General features: G+C 45.7%; 1 protein-coding gene across 1 annotated transcript in view; it reads left to right on the plus strand.

Annotated features, from left to right (window-relative positions):
* The first annotated feature begins 205 nt into the window (after positions 1–205).
* The window catches only part of LOC122810606 (SAP domain containing ribonucleoprotein), a 1,802,793-nt gene continuing 1,780,948 nt past the window's right edge, over positions 206–22,050 (plus strand). Inside the window, exon 1 of the mRNA XM_044082182.1 lies at positions 206–277. Coding sequence (XP_043938117.1) covers positions 206–277 — 72 coding nt within the window. The remainder of the gene's footprint in view (positions 278–22,050) is intronic.

Raw genomic sequence — 22,050 nt, forward strand, 5'->3', positions numbered from 1 at the left:
ATATTAGATGGAACAGAAATACTAAGAACAATGGTAAGGTGACAAAGTCAGTAATAAGACACTGACTAGTGATACCATTAGAACTGAATGTTCGGCGTCACCTAATGGAGAAACCAGTTTGGTTTCTAACAAAGCTAATAATTTTTTTAGCATCCCTGAAAATGTGTCTCCAGTTGCCCATTCAAGTTCAAAAGCAAGTGTGAGGATGGAACCTTACCATGAAGAACAACAACTACTACTCATGCAGACACAGGTGAGACTACAGACCCCTACAAAGGTAAGGCCAGTGACCAGAAGCAAAGTACTGATAAAATAGCAGTTGGTCTAACTGTTCATAATCCATCTAAGTACCCACTTTCTCATAATGAAAAGAAATAGTTAGATAAAGGACTGACATTTACCCCTTCTATTGAAGGTAACATTAATGACTGTTTAACAGAACTGAGACTCTTTACAAGAAATATTGAACTGAAAAGGATATATAAAAATGAGTTGAACGATAATAACCAACTAAAAAGGAAGAGTTTGTGTCTACACACACACACACACACACACACACACACACACACACACACACACACACACACACACACACACCCACACACACACACAGTGAAAGTTTTTTATGATGTGCAAGGATGAGTTTTATAAAATCTTTTTTTGATACACAGTGTGATAAATATTATAATTAGACTCTAGAAGAGAAGGAACGCTGTACAATCTTCACAGTAATACTAATAATCAAACAAGCTGAGAAGGGCAGAAAAACTGATTATGGACAAAGATTAAAATATAAATATTAAAATATTATTCTTGGATGTATGAGTTATCTGACCATGATACTTTTAGAAAGATAAATAAGATGCAAGTTAATAGTTTTTTTTTATGTTAAGGCTCAATTACATGATTTGATTATAGAATGTTCCATTACACCAGAAACATATAATTATCTTTATATGGCCAAACAAGTTATACCAGCAATTTATGGACTGCCTACAATCCATAAGAATGCTCAAATTCTATCAATGAGACCTAAACTTTCTGGCAACAGATGGCCCACTACAGCCGTTTATAAATATGTAGAAAAGCATTTATCTCCTTTCTTATTCGATAGTTATATTAAGGTCACCAATGACTTTCTTAGCTCCTTCTATAGATGGTATACTACTTGTCAACATAATAATTTTATTTTTGTGACCTTAGACATAGAGTCTTTATTTACAGTAATTCCCGAACAAGTATGGAATTCAATCTATAACAGAATTTGTAAGCTCTCATAGTAAATTGACAGGAATTAAGATTGAATTATTATGCAGAATGCTTGATATTGTTCTGACCAATAAAATGTTATATTTAAGGAATTCTTCCATCAGCACCTGGGGGTTGCTAATAATTATGCAAACCTTGTTCTTGCCAATTGGGAAGAGAAATACATCTATAAGGATAACCCTGTGCCTACTTTTAGAAATCTGTGTTTAAATTATCTACAGCTCAGATGGCTTAGTGGTAAATTGCTGTGGCTATGGTGTGCAGGGTCCTGGGTTCATGACTTGCAAGGGCTGATTATTTGATGGGAGGGTGGCCTAATGGTTAAGGTGTTTGCCTTACAAACACAAGGTGCAGGGTTCAAGTCTCACAAGGGATAATTGGCTAGGCTTAAAATGGCTCGCAAGCGCAGTTAGCCTAGTACTAATCTAGGAACCTATTATGTCTGTTTTGCTGATGATATTCTGTTAGGCAGGCAATGTTGCTGAATTAGAATAATTTATTGCAGAATTACAAAATACCACAGACTTTCTTGTTTTTTATTTGAAATATTCTAATAAAGAAACTGATTTTTTGGATGTGACTTTGCTACATAATGAGAGCAAGATTGAACATTCTTCTTATGTATAATGGTACCAAACTACTAGGTTTCTACATTATGATAGCATGCATCCTAGGTATGAATTTAGAAGTGTTACTAAAAGTCAGTTTGTTAGAGCTAGTAGACTTAATACTAATACTGAACATGTCTTATCTGAACTATCCAATATGTCTAATGATTTTAAGCAAGGGGCTATGATCGATTGCTTACAGATAGAACTAAAGATGCATAGTAAATATATTGACAGTTCAGTTAGATATATAATGAAGTATAACAGGCGTAGTTCAATGATTAAAAATGTAATGTATAAGAACTGGGGGAGACTACAGTCTAATCCCAACATTAAGAAAATAAGTGCTAAACTATCTTTTACTTTTAGTAAGGAGAGAAATTTGAAATCACAGTTATGCTATAAAGATTTGATGAACCCCATGTATATAAAATTAATACTAAGGGAACTATTCTGTGACATAATTGTGGTCTGTAGTAGCATTAATGTTGAAACTACTTTTATACATCCCATAACTAACCATATTTTTAATTTTACAGTTCTTGCTACATGCTTTACTGAAAATATAATTTATTTAGCAAATTGTATACAGTAAACTCTCAGTTAACTAGCACCCAAGGGGACTGGTAGTTGCCGGATAAAAAGACGTCATGTACTCACCACAACATTCCATCTGAGTAGTTATACTTCATTTTTCTGCAACCTATGGGTACTCTGATCCATACTGGATCTGAGCCGGCAACTTTACAAGCATCTGCTCAGAGCGCCAAGCTCCTCCCCCTTACCCATAACCCATCACCATCTCCTGCCTTCCCTCAGATCGAGTTTGCCGCAACTCAAACCAATCAGTAACTCAACTTAGAATAAACCACACATGAATATCACATGAGAAGGTTCGGGGGAAGGAGGGTGGGAAGGTTGCAGAAAAATGAAGTATGACTACTCAGAGGGAACTTTATGGTGAATACATAAACTTCTTTATCTAAAGTAGTTAACTTCATTTTATCTGCAGCCTGTGGGACAGAGTCCCCAGCTACTCAAACTCCTGGAAGGCCCTCATGGAACAATATTCCTGAGCACCGCAGAGCCAAAGAACGCTCTCCCTCTGGAGATCAAATCCAACCTATGAGAAATGAACGTATGTGAGTTTGCCCAAGTTGCTACTGCACAAATGTCATTCAATGAGAACCTAGACCAAAAAGCAGCAGATGTTGCCATAGATCTGGTATAATGAGCTTTAACAGGACCAGATGAAGGCAAACTTTTGTCTTTGTAAATGTGCAAAATACATAGTGTAATCCATCTAGCTAAGGAAACCTTGGAGATGGCTTTACCCAAAAAGGGCTTAGAAAAAGATACAAATAACTGGTCAGACTTACGGAAGGGCTTTGTTCTATGTAAATAAAATTGAAGTTGCCTATGAACATCTAGCAAATGCAGTTTATATTCACCCTTGTTCTGAAAATTTGGAAAGAAAACAGGCAGGTCAATGGTTTGATTAATGTTTGATTCAGAAGCCACTTTTGGTAAGAAAGAAGAGTTTGTACAGAAAGAAACCCTATCCTTATGGAAGATCGGGTAAGTGGGCACAGCAGACAAGGCCTGAAGCTCAGAAATCTTCCTAGCTGATGTAATTGCCACTAGGAAGGATGTCTTCCAGGATAAGAACTTCAAATTTATTAATTCTGAAGGTTCAAAGGGGGGAGCAACTAAAGCCTGGAGAACCAAGGTAAGGTCCCAAGGACGAATAGAGTTCTTAATTGGAGGACGCAAAAGAAAGGTGCCTTTAAGAAAAGCCTTACACTGTCTAGAAGAGGCCAGGGCATTCCTGTTTTCGCCAACATGGAAATTTGACATAGGTGCCAGTTGCACTTTCACAGTGGAAGAACTAGCCCCTTGCTGAATAATGCTGGCTAAGAAATCAACATTGCAGAGACAGTGGCTGTAAAAGGATCCAGGTTTCTCTGAGAAGCCCAAATAGAGAATTGTTTCCATTTACTGCAGTAAATCTTCCTAGTGGAAGCCTTATGAGCCGCCACCAGAATAGTTTTCACTGAAGTCGAAATACCGGGAGTCCTGGCAAACAAGGGAACTGGAGCAACCAAGCTGTCCGCTTGAGGCTGTCCAGGCTGGGCAGACAGGTGCCAGAGGGATGAGAAATTAGATTCGGGCAGGGATCCAAAATCCAAGGAGGAGCTAGAACACGAGACCAGAGGAAGGGGAACCACACTGGAGGCCAGAAGGGGGCAATGAGGATCACCTTGCACCCCAGTCAGCAAGCTTTCTGAAGAAACTTCGGAATGAGTGGTAACAGGGGATAGGAGTAACCTGGGAGGTCAAGCATGGACTAGAGCGTCTCAGGGGGGGATCCCCTGGTGAGGGAAACAGAGCGAAGAACTTGTTGCACTTCACGTTGGAATGAGATGCAAAGAGACAGCAGCAAGGCTGTCCCCACGCAAGGAAGATCTCCTCTGCTATTGACTGTTTCAGAGATCACTCGTATGGCATTAAAACAGCCCGACTCAATCTGTCCGCTAAAATGTTGGAGAGTCCCGGGATGTGTGTTGCAATCAGAAACAGACTGATGGAGATCGCCCACTCCCACACTCTCATGGTCTCACGACGCAGAGAGTAAGATCTAGTTCCTCCCTGTTTGTTGATGTACCAGACAACAGACATGTTGTCTGACTGAATTGCAACAGTCCCTGGAGGAAGGACAGTGTGGAAGGCTTGCAATGCTAAAAGCACTGTTCTCATCTCCAGAACACTGATGTGCAATCTCGTCTCGATCTGGGACCATGTGCCTTGGACTGTCCTCCCCAGATAATGCCCCCCCCCCCACCTGAGCTGGGAGGCATCCGTGGTCACTGTGGCTTGGGCTGTGGGTGAAACAAATGGGCACCTCGCTGCGATCTCCGGGGATTGGACCTACCAGAGGAGTGACGCCCTGCAGGCTTTGCAGATTTGAATTGGGTATTCCATGGAGAGGTCTAGCCAAGACCACTGTACGGCTCTAGTCCATTGTAGAACACACAAGTGAAGACGCGCACAGGGGAGGATAGAGATTGCTGCAGCCATAGAGCCCAGGGCTCTGAGAACGTCGCCCACCTTCGGTAACCTGGGGCCAAGAATTATTGTTACATGAGCCCATAGACTCTGGACCCTGTCTGGAGTTAGAAAGGCTTTCAGTTGAAGGGTGTCCAGCCATGCCCCGATAAAGTCCAGGATCTGTACTGGGACCAAGAGGGACTTGGAAACATTGACAGTAATCCCTAGCAGGTCTGCAAGATGAAGGAAGGAGTCTCTGGCTTGGCAAATAAGGCACTTGGTGGAAGCAATGAGGAGCCAATCGTCTAAGTAAGGGAATATCTGAATCCTCTGAAGCCTCAGGTGAGCCACTACGACTGCCATTACCTTGGTAAACACCCTGGGGGCTGTGGTGTGACCGAAGGGTAGGGCTCTTAACTGGAAATGACTGGCTCCAAGCCGGAAGTGAAGGAATCTCCTGGAGCTTCTGTGAATCTTGATATAGTAGTAAGTGTCCTGGAGGTCTATCAAGCACATCCAGTTGCATTCTCAAAGATAAGATAGAATGGACTGCAGGGTGACCATCCAGAATTTCTGTTTGGCGACAGCCAGGTTTAAGGGTGACCGGTCCAAAATGGGTCTGAGGTCCCCAGTCTTGTTTGGTACTAAATAGAACCTGGAGTAAAAACCTGACCCGGATTGATCGGGAGGGACCGGTTTGATGGCTCATTTTTGCAGCAGTTTGGAAACCTCTAGTGCTGCTGTCTCCCTTTGAGCGGGTGGGACATCTGGGAGGTACTTTGGTTGGATTGGAAGGCAAGAAACGGGATGGTATAACCTCTGGATATTATTTGAAGCACCCAACAATCTGCAGTTATTGACTCTCACGCCATTAGGTGCAATGATAATCTTCCCCCGAATGCCTTCAGAGTAGGACAGTCGGGCAACCCCTCAGGGCTGCTGTGCAGGCCTGTCCGAGAAGGGTTCCCTAGACCCAATGTTCCTCGGACCCCCTCTGCCTCTGGGATGGCATCCATCATGTCCCCCTCTGCCTCTAGGGGAGGAGTTGTCCTAACAGCCCCGGGAAAACTGATTTCCGGAACCACATCTTCTTTTGCCCAGATTCCTGGAAAAGGATCTTTGAGGACTAGAGAAGCCGATTCCAATGGCAGACAAGGTCTTCCCATCTTTTTCACTCTGGACAAGGGTGTCATGTACAGTCTTCCCAAAAAGAGAAGAACCATCGAAGGAAGCATTCGTCAAAGATGCCTTGAAGGGGTCCGCAAACTGACACAGTCTGAGCAAAGCTTGTTGCCTCATAGCTACGCAGGTCCAAGCCGCCCTAGCTGCTCCTTCCGTAGCATGGGAAAGGAGGCGAATGGACGTGTTTGATACTGACTTTAGAGTCAACATTTTCACGGAGAACAGACGCTTGTCCTCCTGCGACAAAGACTCTGGGGGGACCCAGCTAATTCTTTGACTAGGTCTCATTGCAGTCATATAATGTGTGCCAAGTAGTTTAGCGCTTGGATGGAAAATGTCGCTGAAGAATACACTCACTTCCCAAATCAATCCAACATCCTGGACTCCTTGTCTGGAGGGTGGACCGAGGAACTTTCCTGAGCCAGTTCCCTCTTGGTGGCTGCTGCAACCACCATAGCATCCACAGGGGATCCCTTATACCATGCCTGTCTGCCGAGGGTGGAGAAAGAATCATGTCCGGGTGTTTAGGTATTGGCTCTATGGTGTCAGGCTCCTTCCATGCCCACGTGGTAATAAGATCCACTAAGAGATCCGCTGGCAGGGACACTCAGGACTTAGATGGACCCATGCCAAAAGCCTCCAGGAACACAGATTCATCCGTAGAAGGTTTTGGGGCTGACCAACCTCCCCTCTGGTGGAGGATCTCCATGATGCCTCCAAAGGAGACATCCTTGGGAGGTGACCTGGGGGAACCTTCTCCATCTAAATCAGGGTCTTCTGTAAGGGACTCAGGTGAGTCCAAGTGCCTCCTTTTGCACGTGTGCTTACGAGGACCCTCTTCAGCGGGACTCTCTGAAGAGGGCTCGAGCTGCGGGAAGGTTCCTCCAGGGAAACCACCTAGGGCTCCTCTAGCACGGGCTGTCACTGAGACAAGCTGAAGGGAGTCGTAACCGAATCCAAGGGAGTCTGGGTGGAATCCAAGGAAATAGTCTGGGGTCTCGATCCTTGGGAGAGAACCCTCTCCACCACGTCGAACACAGATGGAGAGCGCACCTCCTTAGCACTCAAGGAGGAAGCTCTCCCCGGGTTCACCATGAGGTTTGGGGCCGAGGCTAGGGTAGCCAGACCTGCGAAGGAATGGCTCGGATCACACAAAGTTGGAGGCGAAGACACCTCCATCCCCTCGGGTCCGACTCCCTGTCCTTGGTCCAGAGAGCTGCTCGGATCCAAACTGGTTGGATCTGAGGAAGTCAAGGTAATTGCTGGAGTCGAGGTTGGAGGAACCATCAGTGCCGAATCCCCAGCTCCGAAGATCCTCGGATCCATAGATTATGAAACCACAGGCCGGATCGGGGAAGGAGAAATCAGATTAAAGAAGGGCATGGAGTTCCCCCCTCCAGAGGGACAGGGGCCTGGTAAGACTCCCATCTGGATTTGGGTCCGAATAAATCTCATCATCCTGTCCATATCCATTTCAGAGAGACTCAGAGTTGAGCGTGAGGAAGCGACAGACTCAGATCTGTCTGGTCGCTGGGACGATCTGAAGGAAGGCCTTGGCTCGGAAGGCTTTCATCGGCTCTGGGGAGAATCTGGGGGAGTGGAACCGAGGAGAGACAGGTCTCGATACCTTGGAAGGCGGGCTAGGGAAGGACTCCCGATCTGGAGACAGTTTACAGGACCTATCCCCTTTCTTCTCTGTCTCTCCTGTCTGTATCTTTATGTCTTTTGTCTCTCCCTTTTGCAGGTCTTGCGGGAGGGTGACTCCCAGCCTGAGGGGGGGGGGGGGTTGGGTGGAAGTTGCAGAAGCAGAGGCTGAAGTGTTCAAAGTGGAAGCTGGGAGCAGCCCTTTAGCCGCCAGTTTGGCCTTCCTGTTTTTCAGGGCCCTCGGACTGAATCCAGCACACACACTGCCCTGGGCGGATAAATGGGCTACGGCCTGGCAAACACACAGATTGTGACCATCCACCGGTGAAAGCTTAAGGCCACATACTGTGCATTTTTTTAAAGTAGATTTCGGCTGTTCTGACATTTTCACATAAAAGCAGCCACACCTAAACAAACCCCAACACACTATTGACCACGCACACTCTATAGGGAAGGGAAGGGCCTATACAATAACTAACTTGCAAAACTAAACTTTTTTTTTGTAACTGACGAACAAGTGTTTAGGGGGAGGAAAGGGAACTAATGAGAAAAACTCTCTGGCAAGAGCTACAGAGACCATGATGCTGATGCACGAAGCGGCAAATGAGACCTGGGGGAAGACAGGAGATGGTGATGGGTTATGGGTAAGGGGGAGGAGCTTGGAGTTTGGAGCAGATGCTTGTAAAGTTGCCGGCTCGGATCTGATATGGATCCAAATACCCACAGGTTGCAGATAAAATGAAGTTGCAGTTGCTGGTTGTTTGAGAGCTACTATTACAAATAGGCCTAATACTGTACCCTATACTATTTGTTTGGTTTGACTTGTTCTCAGGTTGGGGAGCAAGGAAATTTATTCCTATCTTCCTTTTTAAAACTCTAAAAACGTAAGGTATGTTTCCGGGGGGGGGGGACAAAGTGCAACACATGAAAACTGTACTGTATTTCAACTGTTTTTGCCAGTTGCTTGAGAGTGCTGGTTGCTTGAGTTCTGATTAGCTGAGAGTTTACTGTAAAATGTGCACATTTCTATATAGCTAAACTAATCAGAATCTAAAGAAAGAATACAATCACTTATTAGAAATAAGAAGAGAAGTGGGTAGTAAAGCATTGTTTAAACATATTATGACCATGGGCAATGATGATAGTTTTAAATTTAGGGTTATACAGAAGATACGCATTAACTTAACAGATGGAGATTTAAGTACTAAGACTGAAATGTCGAAATACAAGTGGATCAACTACTTTAGAGCAGATAAACCATCTGGATTAAATTTGAATCTTAGTATTAAACCTGTTTTGAAATTCAAGAGAATTTCTTTAATTCATCATATTTACAGTGCTTGTTGTGTTGTTGTGTTTTGCTTTATTAAGATCTTAATTACAACTGCTAATTAAGTTAATTAAAAATTGGATAAATAATTTATTGGAAGATGTTGGCTACTAGTATAAATTGATTAAATGCAGAATTGTTATTTTGTTTTAGCACTGAAAGTTGTTTTAACTCAAGAGCTCTGATGTTTTTATTCATTTCTGCCTTTTAATTAAAGCATAGCTGGTTGAGTCCCTGTTTTGTTTCTTGTGGATTTATACTTCTTCTTTTGGCTAAATATGTATAAAGTGTACTCATATCCCACAAGCAAATGTGACAAAAGTATAAAAGCATTTCAGACATAAATCCGGTAATACTGATGTAAACAATCAACATCAATGACAATCCCACAGTTATGTACATAAATAAAAATGGACATGCTAATAAAAGATGTGATAGGGACATCAACCTCCAGTGTAACAAAGAGGAGTGAAAATGTGATATACATGTTAATTACATGCTGACTCAACTTAACAGTTGGCAAGGACAGAAGATACTTTTATAGGATGAATGCCTATAATGCAGTTATTTCACATTAGATATATATACAGAAAATTTATGCATGGAAAACTGACACCACCACTGTATTTTCCACCTCAGCAAGTACAAAGATCGTACAGCTGTAATGTTGGGTAAATCAGAAATGGACATATTTTTGCAAAAAATGATAGAGGCACCAATAATAAAGGGGTTCATCAAACATAAGCATGTAATAGAGTAGCAAGTGTTGTATAGCTATGTAGACAGCAATATAACAACATACATAAGTGAAAAATGACAAGACAGAGCAGATGACATGTCATGAATCCAGTTTTGCCATGGCTGATTTGCAGACAGCTCTGACATTATAACACCGAGCATGCTGACAATGAATTAAAGGAACAGCAACTCAACAGCAGCAGCACAATAGAAAGCATTGCATCACAAGACCAATCACAGTTTCTGATGGTCTGGCAGCATGCAATACAGTACGAAACATTTATGGAATCACTCATCTGCCATTAAGCTGTATAGTGAGACAAAAACAACTGCAGTGTTAAGCACATGTCCAGATGAAGATATGCAATATGGAGCATAGCTACCTTGTGAACAGGAATGCGTATGAGCAATGAATGAGATCAAAAATATTCACATGAGGTCATTTTTGAACACATGCAAGAACAGATGTCAGAAAAACTGCATAATAAGCAAGGTTGCCACAGAAATGCACATATCCGTCATATCATGAAGAATACCCTTGAAGGGTTTTTTGCAGCACTTTCCTATCATATAAGGAGTATGGATGGCCTACCTGGTAAAACAGGCATGAAAAATTTGGCCATCTGAATGTGCCATAAATACTGTGCGTGTGTGTAAACCACTGTTGTCTGACACATTAGTCGGACAGACAAAAGTTACCAGATTCAAACCCCTGCCTATTAATATGAAGGTCTCTCCAGACCTCTGTATTGGCTGCATGTACCATATTAGATAGCAATGGAGGCCATTACAAATAAATTAATTCAGTGTGTGCATTAAGACAGGAGGTATGACTACAGTAAGAACAATCAGATTTATTCACAATACTGGAAATCAGCTACACCCGTTACTGTCCACACAACAGTGAGTGTTGCAATGTGACTGCTGCTTTGACAAGGAAGCTGTTTCCATTGTGTAGGACACACACTGTCCCAGAATTGAATGACAGCCTGTGTAGGTATGCTATGCAAGCCAGTACTTAACTGAGACATACAGTACCTATGAAATGATGACATCAGGATGAGCACTTGTCAGGACGTGCCCTGAATACGCATTTTGCTGCCATGTTGTCATAATCTGTAATGATATATCTTGTCCACCATAAAAATGGAAATGAATGACCAGATACAATGGTGTTTATGTAACATTGGTACAGTCATATGTTGCCCCTGTCAGGAACTGAACAGCAAGCTATGCCTAATGACGTGGATGAACCACAAAATGCCACAGTGGAAGTCTTAACACTATTATGACAACCCACCTATTCTAAATTATTACTTTAGATGTATGTGTAGTAAACAATCTCTGAGAAGAAAAAGATGGTGGAGGGCCCTCACAGTGTAAATGAAGACAGTATAGCTATGGTGGATGTCACTTATACATTACAGTATAAAGCCCAACAATGTCAACAGGCAATGAATGTGGATGTTGAACATATGAACATTTGACAACAGAAAATACATAATATTGTACAGATATACCATGGCGAAGTTGTCATTGTAAAGGCAATCATGTTATTGCTGCAAGGGATGCTCGTGTCCATAACTGCTGTACTAAATCAGACAGCATGTCATCTCATTCTCTCATGCCAGAGGATAACACTCCTTACATAGGTTATGCAAGGAAAATGTACTCACATATCATCATTATTCTGAGTAAAAGGAATTGCTATGTGACAACTTGTCATAGCTTTTACTAAGAGAGATGAACAATTATAAGTGTACAAAGCAAATGTGCTTGACAGTGTTAGAGACATGTAAAGTCACAATAAGAGAGGCACAATTCAGTCTGAGCAGTAATGAATGGATATGAACTAACCACCCACTAACACAAGCTAAACATTAGTGCATGAACTGCAAGTGTCACACATGTTCAGGTACAAAAACAGTGCACAGTTAAATGGATGATATCAGCACTGTTTATGCTAAAAATGTTCAAAGCACATAAAACTGTATAGCTGCACATCATATATGTCTTTGACAAATATATACACAGTACGAGGGTGAAAGACACACTCACAGCTGACTTCAAATATCCTACATGTAGTTACACAGTATACAAAGCACAATATCAGAGTCACACAAAAAGGTAAATTTGCACTCCAAATGTGATATACTGCAAGTGTTAACATCATGTAATCATTCTGTGGCCAAAAATGTATTTTCCCTCTGGATGTTAGGATTTGCTAGGTGTCAGAGTTAAGAAGTTATGTACTCACCATAACGTTTCATCTGAGTAGGTATCTTCATTTGTCTGCAACCTTTGGGATACGGATCCGATCTCGGATCCGAGCCGGCAACTTCTACCACAGCATAGATCCGAGCTCCTAGCTCCTCCCTTTACCCATAATCCCCTGCCAACCCTGACTGACCTCAGATAAAGTTTGCCTGATATAACCATTGTTACTGTGCCCTGGAAGGGGCTCATCTAAGACAGATCCTAAACATAATCCTATAGGTCAGGGGGAAGGAGGGGGGGGATGGTTGCAGACAAATGAAGATACCTACTCAGATGGAACGTTATGGTGAGTACACAACTTCTTAATCTGAAGTAGGAACTTCATTTGTCAGCAACCTTTGGGACAGAGTCCCCAGCTACCTGAATCCAGGGTGGCCTTTATGGAAGAATATTCTGGAGCACTGCAGAGGCCAAAGGACGCCCTACCTCTGGAGACAACATCCAGTTTGTAATGGCTGATAAAGGTATGAGATGAAGCCCAAGTGGCTGCGGAACAAATATCATCCAAGGGAACCCTAGATTTAAAAGCTGCCGAAGTAGCGACGGCCCTAGTAGAATGAGCTCGGACTCCCTGAGGTGCAGGCCTTCCCGAACTCTGATATGCCAAGAGGATACAACTAGCTATCCACCGTGACAGGGTAACTTTAGAAATTGACTTGCCTAAATTTGTTTTGGCAAAGGAGACAAACTGGTCAGATTGCCTATGACCAGCAGTTTGATGAATATAAAAGGGTAATTTGTCTGTGCACATCCAAGGAATGCAGTTTGCACTCTCCTTTGTTCTGGTAGTTGGGAAAGAACACGGGAAGATTAATGGATTGATTAATATTAGCTTCCGAAGATACCTTAGGCAGAAAGGACGGATTGATCCTGAGGTAAACTCTATCCTGATGGAAGGCTAAATACGGTGGTTTAACACAGAGAGCCAGAAGCTCAGAGACCCTTTTAGCTGAAGTAATGGCCACCACGAAGTCCGTCTTCCAAGAGAGGTATTTAAGATCAACCGTAGCCGCCGGCTCAAAAGGGGGGCTTGTCAAGGCCTGCAGAATCAAAGATAAATCCCATGGGGGTACTACCTCCCTGACCGGAGGTCTGAGAAGGAAGATACCCTTGAGGAAAGCTTTACAAAGCTTGGAAGTAATGAGGGCCCGATTCATGCCCTACATAATAATGCGAAATCGCTGCTAGTTGTACCTTGACTGTAGAGCAGCTAGCCCCTTGATGAAAAAGGGTAGTTAGAAAATCCAAAACCGACGCAAGAGGCGCCGTGAAAGGATCTAAGTGATGGTGCTCTGCCCAATTGGAGAAACGTTTCCACTTACTCCGATAGACTGTTCTGGTGGAAGGTTTATGTGCTGCTACTAGGATGGCTTTGACTGATGAGGAGATTCCGGGAGTCCTTATCAGGAGTGGAACTGGAGCAACCAAGCAGTCAGCTTGAGGTTGACCAGGTTGGGGGTCAGAAGACCCAGAGGGTGAGTAATGAGATCCGGGAGGGGATCCAGAATCCAGGGTGGATGAATCAAATGAGACCACAGGTACGGGAACCACGTTTGACGAGGCCAGAATGGGGCAATGAGGATCATTTTGCTCCCCAGCCGACTGGCTTTCTGTAAGAGTTTTAGCAACATGGGCAATGGAGAGTAAGCGTAAAGGAGACCGGGAGGCCAAGCATGTACTAGAGAGTCTCTCGGGGACTCCCCCTGAGGGGGGATTAGAGCGAAGTAACTGTTGCATTTGGTATTTGAAGGAGAGGCAAAAAGATCGCAACAGGGTTGCCCCCATTGGGCAAATATTTGCTTTGCTACTAGAGGATTGAGAGACCATTCGTATGGGGTCAGAATCGAACAACTGAGCCTGTCTGCTAGGATGTTGGACCGTCCCGGAATGTGCGTTACAATGAGAAAGCAGTTGGTGGATATCGCCCATTCCCACACTCTCATGGCCTCGCGAGAGAGAGGATAAGACCTGGTTCCCCACTGTTTGTTGATGTACCAGACAACTGACATGTTGCCCGTTTGTACCGCAATCGTCCCAATCGGAAGAAGGCTGTGAAGTGCCTGCAACGTCAAAAGCACCGCCCTCATCTCTAGGACACTGATATGCAAGGAGGTCTCTGTGTCATTCCACGTGCCTTGGACCGTTCTGCCTGAATAATGCCCCCCCCACCCCAGGTGAGAGGTGTCCGTGGTCACTGTGGTGACGGGGGAAGGCATTGAGAATGGACGTCCCATGTGAAGGCTCGGGGATTGGAGCCACCACACGAGTGACCCTCTGCAAGCCCTGCTTAGGGGAATAGGATGGGACAGGGGGTTGCGAGACAGGGACCATTGTACCTGGAGGGTCCACTGCAGGACCCTCATTTAGACGGGCTAGGGGCAGCAGAGGAATTGCTGCCACCATGGACCCTAGAGCCCTCAGGATCAATTCCGCCAGTGGAGCAGGAAGTTGGAGAATGGCCTGAACATGCAACCTCAGGGTCTGAAGCCGATCAGGAGTCAGGAAGGCAAGCATTAGTCTGGAATCCAATCTCGCCCCTATGAAATCTATTACCTGTGTAGGAGCCAGAGAGGATTTGGCCATGTTGACAGTCAACCCTAGGCATGGAGCAAGATTGAGGAAATAATCCCTGCCTGAACAGAGCAGATGCCTTGTTGGGGTAATGAGGAGCCAGTCATCCAGGTACGGAAAGACCTGAATTCCCTGAAGCCTCAGGTGGGCCGCTATAACCGCCAAGACTTTGGTGAACACCCTAGGGGCTGAGGTGAGACCTAAGGGGAGGGACCTGAACTGAAAGTGACTGGCTCTCAGCCGGAAGCGGAGGAACCTCCTGGAATGTCTGTCCTCAAAAATGTGGTAGTACACATCCTTTAGGTCTATCGGGCACATCCAGTTGTTCTCCCGTAACAGGGGGAGAATAGATTGTAGCGTGACCATCCGGAACTTTTCTTTGGGTACTGCCAGGTTCAAGAGAGAGAGGTCGAGGATGGACCTCAAGTCCCCCATCTTTTTTGGCACCAGAAAGAACCTGGAGTAAAACCCTGATCAGAGCTGATCCGAGGGGATGGGTTGGATGGCTCTTTTTTTGTAAAAGCTGCTGAATTTCTGTAGCAGCCACCTCCCTCCGATTGGGTGGTACGTCGGGGAGGCTTCTGGTTTTGGGGGTTACAATAAAGGGAATTTGTTAGCCTCTGGATATGATGCGAAGCACCCAACGATCTGTTGTTATGGACTCCCACATTGCTAGGTGCCTCAAAAGACACCCCCCGACTGTCTCCAGAGTGGAGCAGCCGGGCAACCCCTCAGGAGTTCTGCGTGTGCCTCTCAGAGAAGGGTTCTCTGGATCCAAAATTTCTTGGACCCCCTCTGCCTCTAGGACGGCATCCTCCCTGTCCTCCTCTGCCACGAGAGGACTGGTTGTCCGGAGCAGACTGGGACTGATGCGATTTCCGGAACCACATCTTCTGACCCTTTTGGTTCTTAGGAAAAGGACCTCTGGGGAGCAGAGAAGCGGACTCCGACGGCAGACAACGTCTTCCCATCTTTCTCACTCTGGACTAAAGTGTCGCGAACGGTTTTGCCAAACAATGCAGAACCATCAAAGGGGGCATTCGCGAATGATGCCTTAAAGGGTTCCGAGAAGTCACAATGTCGGAGCCAGGCTTGGCGCCTCATTACCAGGCTGTCTCAGCCAGCTCTAGTGGCTCCTTCTGTGACGTGAGACAAGAGCCGCACAGAGGTGTTGGAAACTGAATGTAGAGTGGAAATTTGGGAGGAGTACAGCTGCTTGTCCCCTTTCGACATGGACTCGGGGGGGGGGGGGGGGCAGCGTATTCTTTTATTATATCTCGCTGCATCTGGATGACATGTGCCATATAATTCAGTGCCCTCATGGAGAACGTTGTTGAACTGAAGACCCGCTTCCCAAGGCGGTCCATCGCCCGAGACTCCTTGCTCGGTGGGTGGACCGCGGAGCTCTCCTGAGCCAACTCCCTCTTGGTGGCCGCCGCCACCAACATGGCATCCACGGGGGGACCTCTGCTCCAGTGGGTTCTTTCTGCAGGGGGACTCAGGATCCTATCTGGGCGCTTGGGGACTGGCTCTACAGTGTCTGGCTCCTTCCAAGCCCTGGTGGAAATAAGGTCCACCAGGGGGTTGGGGGGAGGGGACACCCAAGAGGTAGATGACCCTGCTTCGAACACCTCTAGGAATACGGACTCATCGGAGGAAGCCTTGGGGGCAGACCACCCTCCCCTAATCCTGAGCATTTCCATGATGTCTCCAAAGGAGACATCCTCGGGGGGTGACCTAGGGGAGCCTTTCCCTTCATCTAAGTCCGTATCTTCCGTAAGGGACTCAGGGGAGTCCCCGTGTCTCCTCTTACACTTAGCTTTGTGAGGAACCTCCTCGGGGGGGGGCTGTCCAAGGAAGTCTCACCAGCAATGTCACGTTCCAAAGGAACACCCAGAGGCGCTGAAGCAGGCTGCCCCGAAGGCCAGGTGATGGGAGCCTGAACCAGCTGAAAGGGAGTGCAGGGGGGAGCCGAAGCCAGGACCAGAGGCCCGGATGCACTCAACAGTGCCCTCTCCACCACCGTGAAAGCAGAGGGGGAGCCACTCTCGATAGGATCCGAGAGACAACTCCCACTCGGATCCGAAGCGGGGACCGGATCCGGGGCAGAGACCCTCTGATCCAAAGGACCGGTGTACTCCGACCGGGACGGAGCCGAAGTCACACCAAATCCCTCGGATCCGAAGCTCAGTCCACGGCTCCGAGAGGTCAGATCCGACAAGCTCAAGGGACCAGTCGGAGCCGAAGTAACCAGTACTATCGGCTCCGACCCACACCCGGATCCGACGCGGCTCAGCTCCGAATGCTCCGAACCCGGAAAGCGGGTCAGAGAAGGCGCGATTGGAGCAAAAAATGGGGTCGAGCTCCCCCCCGGAGGGGAGGGGGGAGGAAAGAGCACTCCCATCTGCAGCTGGGCCTGGATGAACCTCCTCATCATCTGGTCCATGTCTGCATCTGACATGCTAAAGGTGGACCTCGAAGAGGTCACCGAGGCAGACCTAGAGTGCCGCCTCGATAACCTCGACGGGGACCGGGTCCCCTCCTCCCAGAGTCCCAGTGAGAAACAAGACCGGAGCCAAGGAGGAGGCGATCCAGAAGCTCTGGATGGAGAAGCCAGTTTGGCGGGCGGCGCTGAAAAGGAGTCCTCGGCCCGCCGCTTATGGTGCTTCTCCTTCCGTTTGGCTTTCCCGGCCTCCCTCTCCTCCGGTGCCGAAGCGGAGGGAGGGAGACAGGGGTGGCTACCACCAAGGGCTGGGTAGCGGCCACAGAAGCACCGGAGGCCGGAGCCGAATCCGGGGGCAAAAGGCCCGCCAGAATCAGCTTCGACCTCCAGTCCTCAAGTGCCCTGGGGTTGAACGCTGCACAAATCGCGCATCCTGAGGAGAGGTGTTCAACCCCAAGGCACCTAACGCACCGGGTGTGGCCATCCACCGGTGAAAGCTTATGGCCACACTCGGTGCACTTTGAAAAGATGGCTTTAGGGGCCTCCGACATAGTAGTACAGAAACACACTCACTAGGCCCCTACACACACCACAAACACACACTACGACCAGCGAGGGCAGGGAGGAAAAATAAACACAAATTAAGTTAACTAGAGACATATATAGGATACCTAAACACTCGTTCTCTCACACAAGAAAAGTGAAGTAAAAATAGAATGTTTTTCTCACAAAACTTAGCTAAATAGCAGGAGCTCGAAAATCCAGCTTGCAGCTTGAAGCGCGGCAAACTAGATCTGGGGTCAGTCAGGGTTCGCATGGGGATTATGGGTAAAGGGAGGAGCTAGGAGCTCGGATCTATGCTGTGGTAGAAGTTGCCGGCTCGGATCAGAGATCGGATCCGTATCCCAAAGGTTGCTGACAAATGAAGTTCCTACTTCAGATGCCATGTTATTCAATTACATAATTAAAAGTATACATAAAAGGTGATTGCGAGGTGGCCAACAGTATAGAATAGTAATCACAGCCATCCTGCTGAAGCAGGGATGGAATTGAACCATCCACCTGTCTATCCACTTACACCATCCATACAGCACATTATCAGCAGCCATCACCACAGGAGAAGGAGTAAAACTGAGAAACACAGCGTCTGTAAAGGGATGACATCAGCGGTGTACTGCTAAGATGTATCTGGTAACATTAGTTTTACAGCCATCTGAGGTTGCAAATGTTGCCACTGCAAGTGTGTAAAACAATCATGAATTCATTGGCAGTTGCACTTGTAAAATTTAAGCACTGCTGTACTTGAACATCTTATCTATTTACACATTCTAGAGAACAGCGTAAGGCATGCAAGCACTACAGGAGACGTTTGACATTTAAATAGCGACAACTCACTTGTGAAAGAATGACCTCATCAGTGTATTGAACTAGGCATGTAGTCAGACAATACAATTTTTTAATCATGTGCCCTTACTGAAGGCACCAAAACACCTGACATTTGAAAAAGGAAACATCTGTCCCCTACTCCACTTAAATGTCTCCTTGAAAAACATTAAATGGATATTTTTCAATCGAAGGCACTCATTTGAAGCATTACATTACACATTTGTGAACGGAGTATTACCTAAAAAAGCAGTGTTTTCTTTAAGTAATGTCTAGAAAATTGTAATCATAGTACAAACTGTAAGCATAGCTAAACCCTTATGTTGCAAAGAGGTTGTGGATGTGAAATGTGGGCTTAGGGGATGCTGAAGTCATCTAGCAGTTGAAAACATTTATCCAGACTAAAGGTTGATTTTGCTGACCTAACTGTAAACATTCTCATGCACACAAACACCCTCACTCACACACAAGTCTTCCACATTAGCCACTGGACCTCCTACTTATCTAGTTACACAATCCAGACAGCACTGGCCACAGCAAGAGAAGACTGATGTTACCAATGTGAAATAGGACATTTGAATGTTTGTAAGATCCATTGCTTGGAAGATATGTACTGTGCATCACAGATTGTACAACTAATTTATGTGCATGTACAGGGTAATGTAACATCATAGGAAGTTACTAGGCTATTGGCTCTGAGGCCCTTATAAGCCTAGCCAAGAGTTTAGCCCACATATAGCCAAATCAGCACCCAATGCCCCTGTCCGGCAGGAAGACAGGTGGAATCCCAGGGATGCGTTTTCCATTTCCCATCCAGTTTGCACTTAAAAATGGGTAAAGAGGTACTCTATGTGGAGAGGGAGTCTATGGAACACAAATCTCTCCCGCCAACAAGTCCTATTAATGTCACAGACCAGGTTGAGGCTACATGTACGGGTTACACAAGTGGAGCTTGACTGACGGATATGCAGCATCAAGGCAGGGTCCGACATCGCTTTGTATGCCAGACAGAGGTCACCTCTGAAGAATATGTATGAAAGAGTAGAGGGATAAGGCTTTTAGCCTGTGTATGGTAGATTTTTGAGGCCCTGGATTCTCCCGGTGAGGAACGTGTCTCTCCAGCTACTGCATGTGCTTTGTGAGGTACATGCTGAATGGGGAGTTGTACTTAATAATGGGCCTTATAAGGGAAGAATATAGGGATGTTATTACCGCCTTGTCCCTGGATGAGATACCCTTACTTATGAGGTGGGTCATGTAGAAAGCTTTATGTACACAGTGGAAGCAACATGGTGGTCAAAAGTTAGGTTGCCATCAATCTGGGCGCCCAAATCCCTTACGACTGACTGCATGCTTAGGACATTGTTATTAATGTGATAATTTATGGGGACGTCACTCTCCCCAAGGGGGATGATGATGCATTTTTTTGTATTTAGCTCAAGGCCATGTTTCTGGCACCAGTCATTTGTTTGGGTGAGACCCTCTTGGAGAATGTCAACGTCACTAGGGAAATTGATGGCAGCACCCAGCTTGCAGTCATCTACAAACTTGGTCAGCCATAGCCCACTGGTTTTGGCCTGCACCTCAGAAAAGTATATCCCAAATAACAGAGGTTCTAAGACTGAACCCTGGGTTACGCCACTCGATACAGGTCTACTGCTTGAGGTGGCTTCCCCTATTTTGACTAGATGGGTTCTATCAGTGAGCCAGTTAGCTACTCATCTGGTAACATACAGATTTATGCCTAGTTGAGAGATTTATGCCTAGTTAAGAGTGTTTATCTATTATGCCTGAGTGGGGAATAGTGCCGAAGGCTCTGGCCAGGTCAAGATAGGCGGTGTGCACTGCCTTCCCCTCATCCATGGCTTTGATGACTGTCTCAAAAAGTCAACCAAATTTAACAGACATGACCTCCCCTTGACGAAGCCAAACTGTGTAGGATAGAGTGTTTGGAGGTTGCCAATGTCCTTGTTAATGAGGCCCATGATAATCCGTTCCATGACCTTGCAGATCAGGCTAGTTAGGCTGATGGGTCTATAATTTCCCAGGCTGGTGGATGCTCCACCTTTGTGTAAAGAGATGACAGTGGGGGTCCTCCACTCAGTTGGGACAAAGCTGGTACTTGGGGTTTAGTTGACTAGGGTGCCTAACGGTGCTGCAAGTTCCTCCCTGAGTTCATGTAGGATGCAGCCTGGGACGTTATCGGGTCCCATGGAGGCTGTATCGCCTTTGAGACAGCAGTGATGACCTGATCCCTAGATACAAGGGGAAGGGGGCAGGTACTGGGAATGTCCTGATTTACTGATGGGGGGGGGGGGGCACAGAGGAGTGAAATTTTCGCTGAATCCGTCAGCCAGCAAGTTTGCTATATCTACAGCATTTGTATATGTGGTGTCCTTGACCACCAGTTCTGAACAGATCTGGGTGCTACCTTTGAGATTATGGACATATGTGAAGAAGGCCTTATGATTGTCTCTAGCAGATGTGGCCAATTCTGACTCAAAGTTTGCTTTGGAGGATTTCACTAGTGCTCTTATTTGCTTGTTTAGGCTAAGGACAGATCGCTTCTAATAAGGCACCTGCTCCTTCTTGATCCTGGACAGCAATTTTTTTCTTTTGTTATTGAGTTTATTTACTGCAGATGTCCACCAGACGGGTTCCTTGTGGAGGATGATTTAGCCCTGTCAGGTATTCCCAATTCCATGCATCTATATAAATGTTCGTATAGTAATTTTGTTTAGCTTTGGATACTGGTGCCAGTTCCTAGAGAGAGGGAGGGGGCTGTGAAGCTGTTTATACCATCCCTCAGGAGACTGTAATCAGCTTTGGAGAAGGTTTTTTGTTTGACCATAGCTAAAAGGGTGGTTGGGGGAGATGGTGACTTCCAACATGACCGCTTTATGGTCGGATCTTACAAGGGAGGATGATGCTGCAGTGATTACTCATGTTGGTTAATACCAAGTCCAAGATATTACCACCTCTTGCATTGACAAAAACTGAGGAATCTCTGGGCATTTGTATTTTGGCATGAATAGTTCTTCCAGTCTAGGTTTGGGTAGTTAATGTCACCCAGGATCAGAGTAACAGGTTGAATCTTGATAGATGATTCAAACAGGTCTAGATAGGCAGCTTGGGTATCTTGAGTCAGATATGGGGGCCGATAGCTAGCTATGATTTTTATAGGGGTCTGGTCAATGGTTAACTGCACCTGAAGTGTCTCCTGTGCATCATACTGTCTGACTAGCCTGGAGGTGTGTATGTCTTTAATATATATTGAAACTCCACCTCCTTTGGCTTTACTACCCACAGTTTGGGGGTCTGAATGTATGATAGGATGAGTAGCCAGGTATGGCTGGAGTGCTCTCTGCAGCCTTGAACCAGGTTTCTGTGACTACGCAGATGTTAGCATTTTCCAGGGTTAAGAATGCTTGCAATGACTGCAGTTTCATGTTTAGACTCCTAGCATTTAGCAGCATGACCTTTAATTTGGGTTTTGTTGAAATTGCTTTAGGTTGGTAGTTTTAAACTAATCACGTTTTCTAAAGAAGGCACTATGG

Source organism: Protopterus annectens, chromosome 9.part0 (assembly GCF_019279795.1).
Source record: "Protopterus annectens isolate FY-2018-M chromosome 9.part0, PAN1.0, whole genome shotgun sequence".
Taxonomy (NCBI): domain Eukaryota; kingdom Metazoa; phylum Chordata; order Ceratodontiformes; family Protopteridae; genus Protopterus; species Protopterus annectens.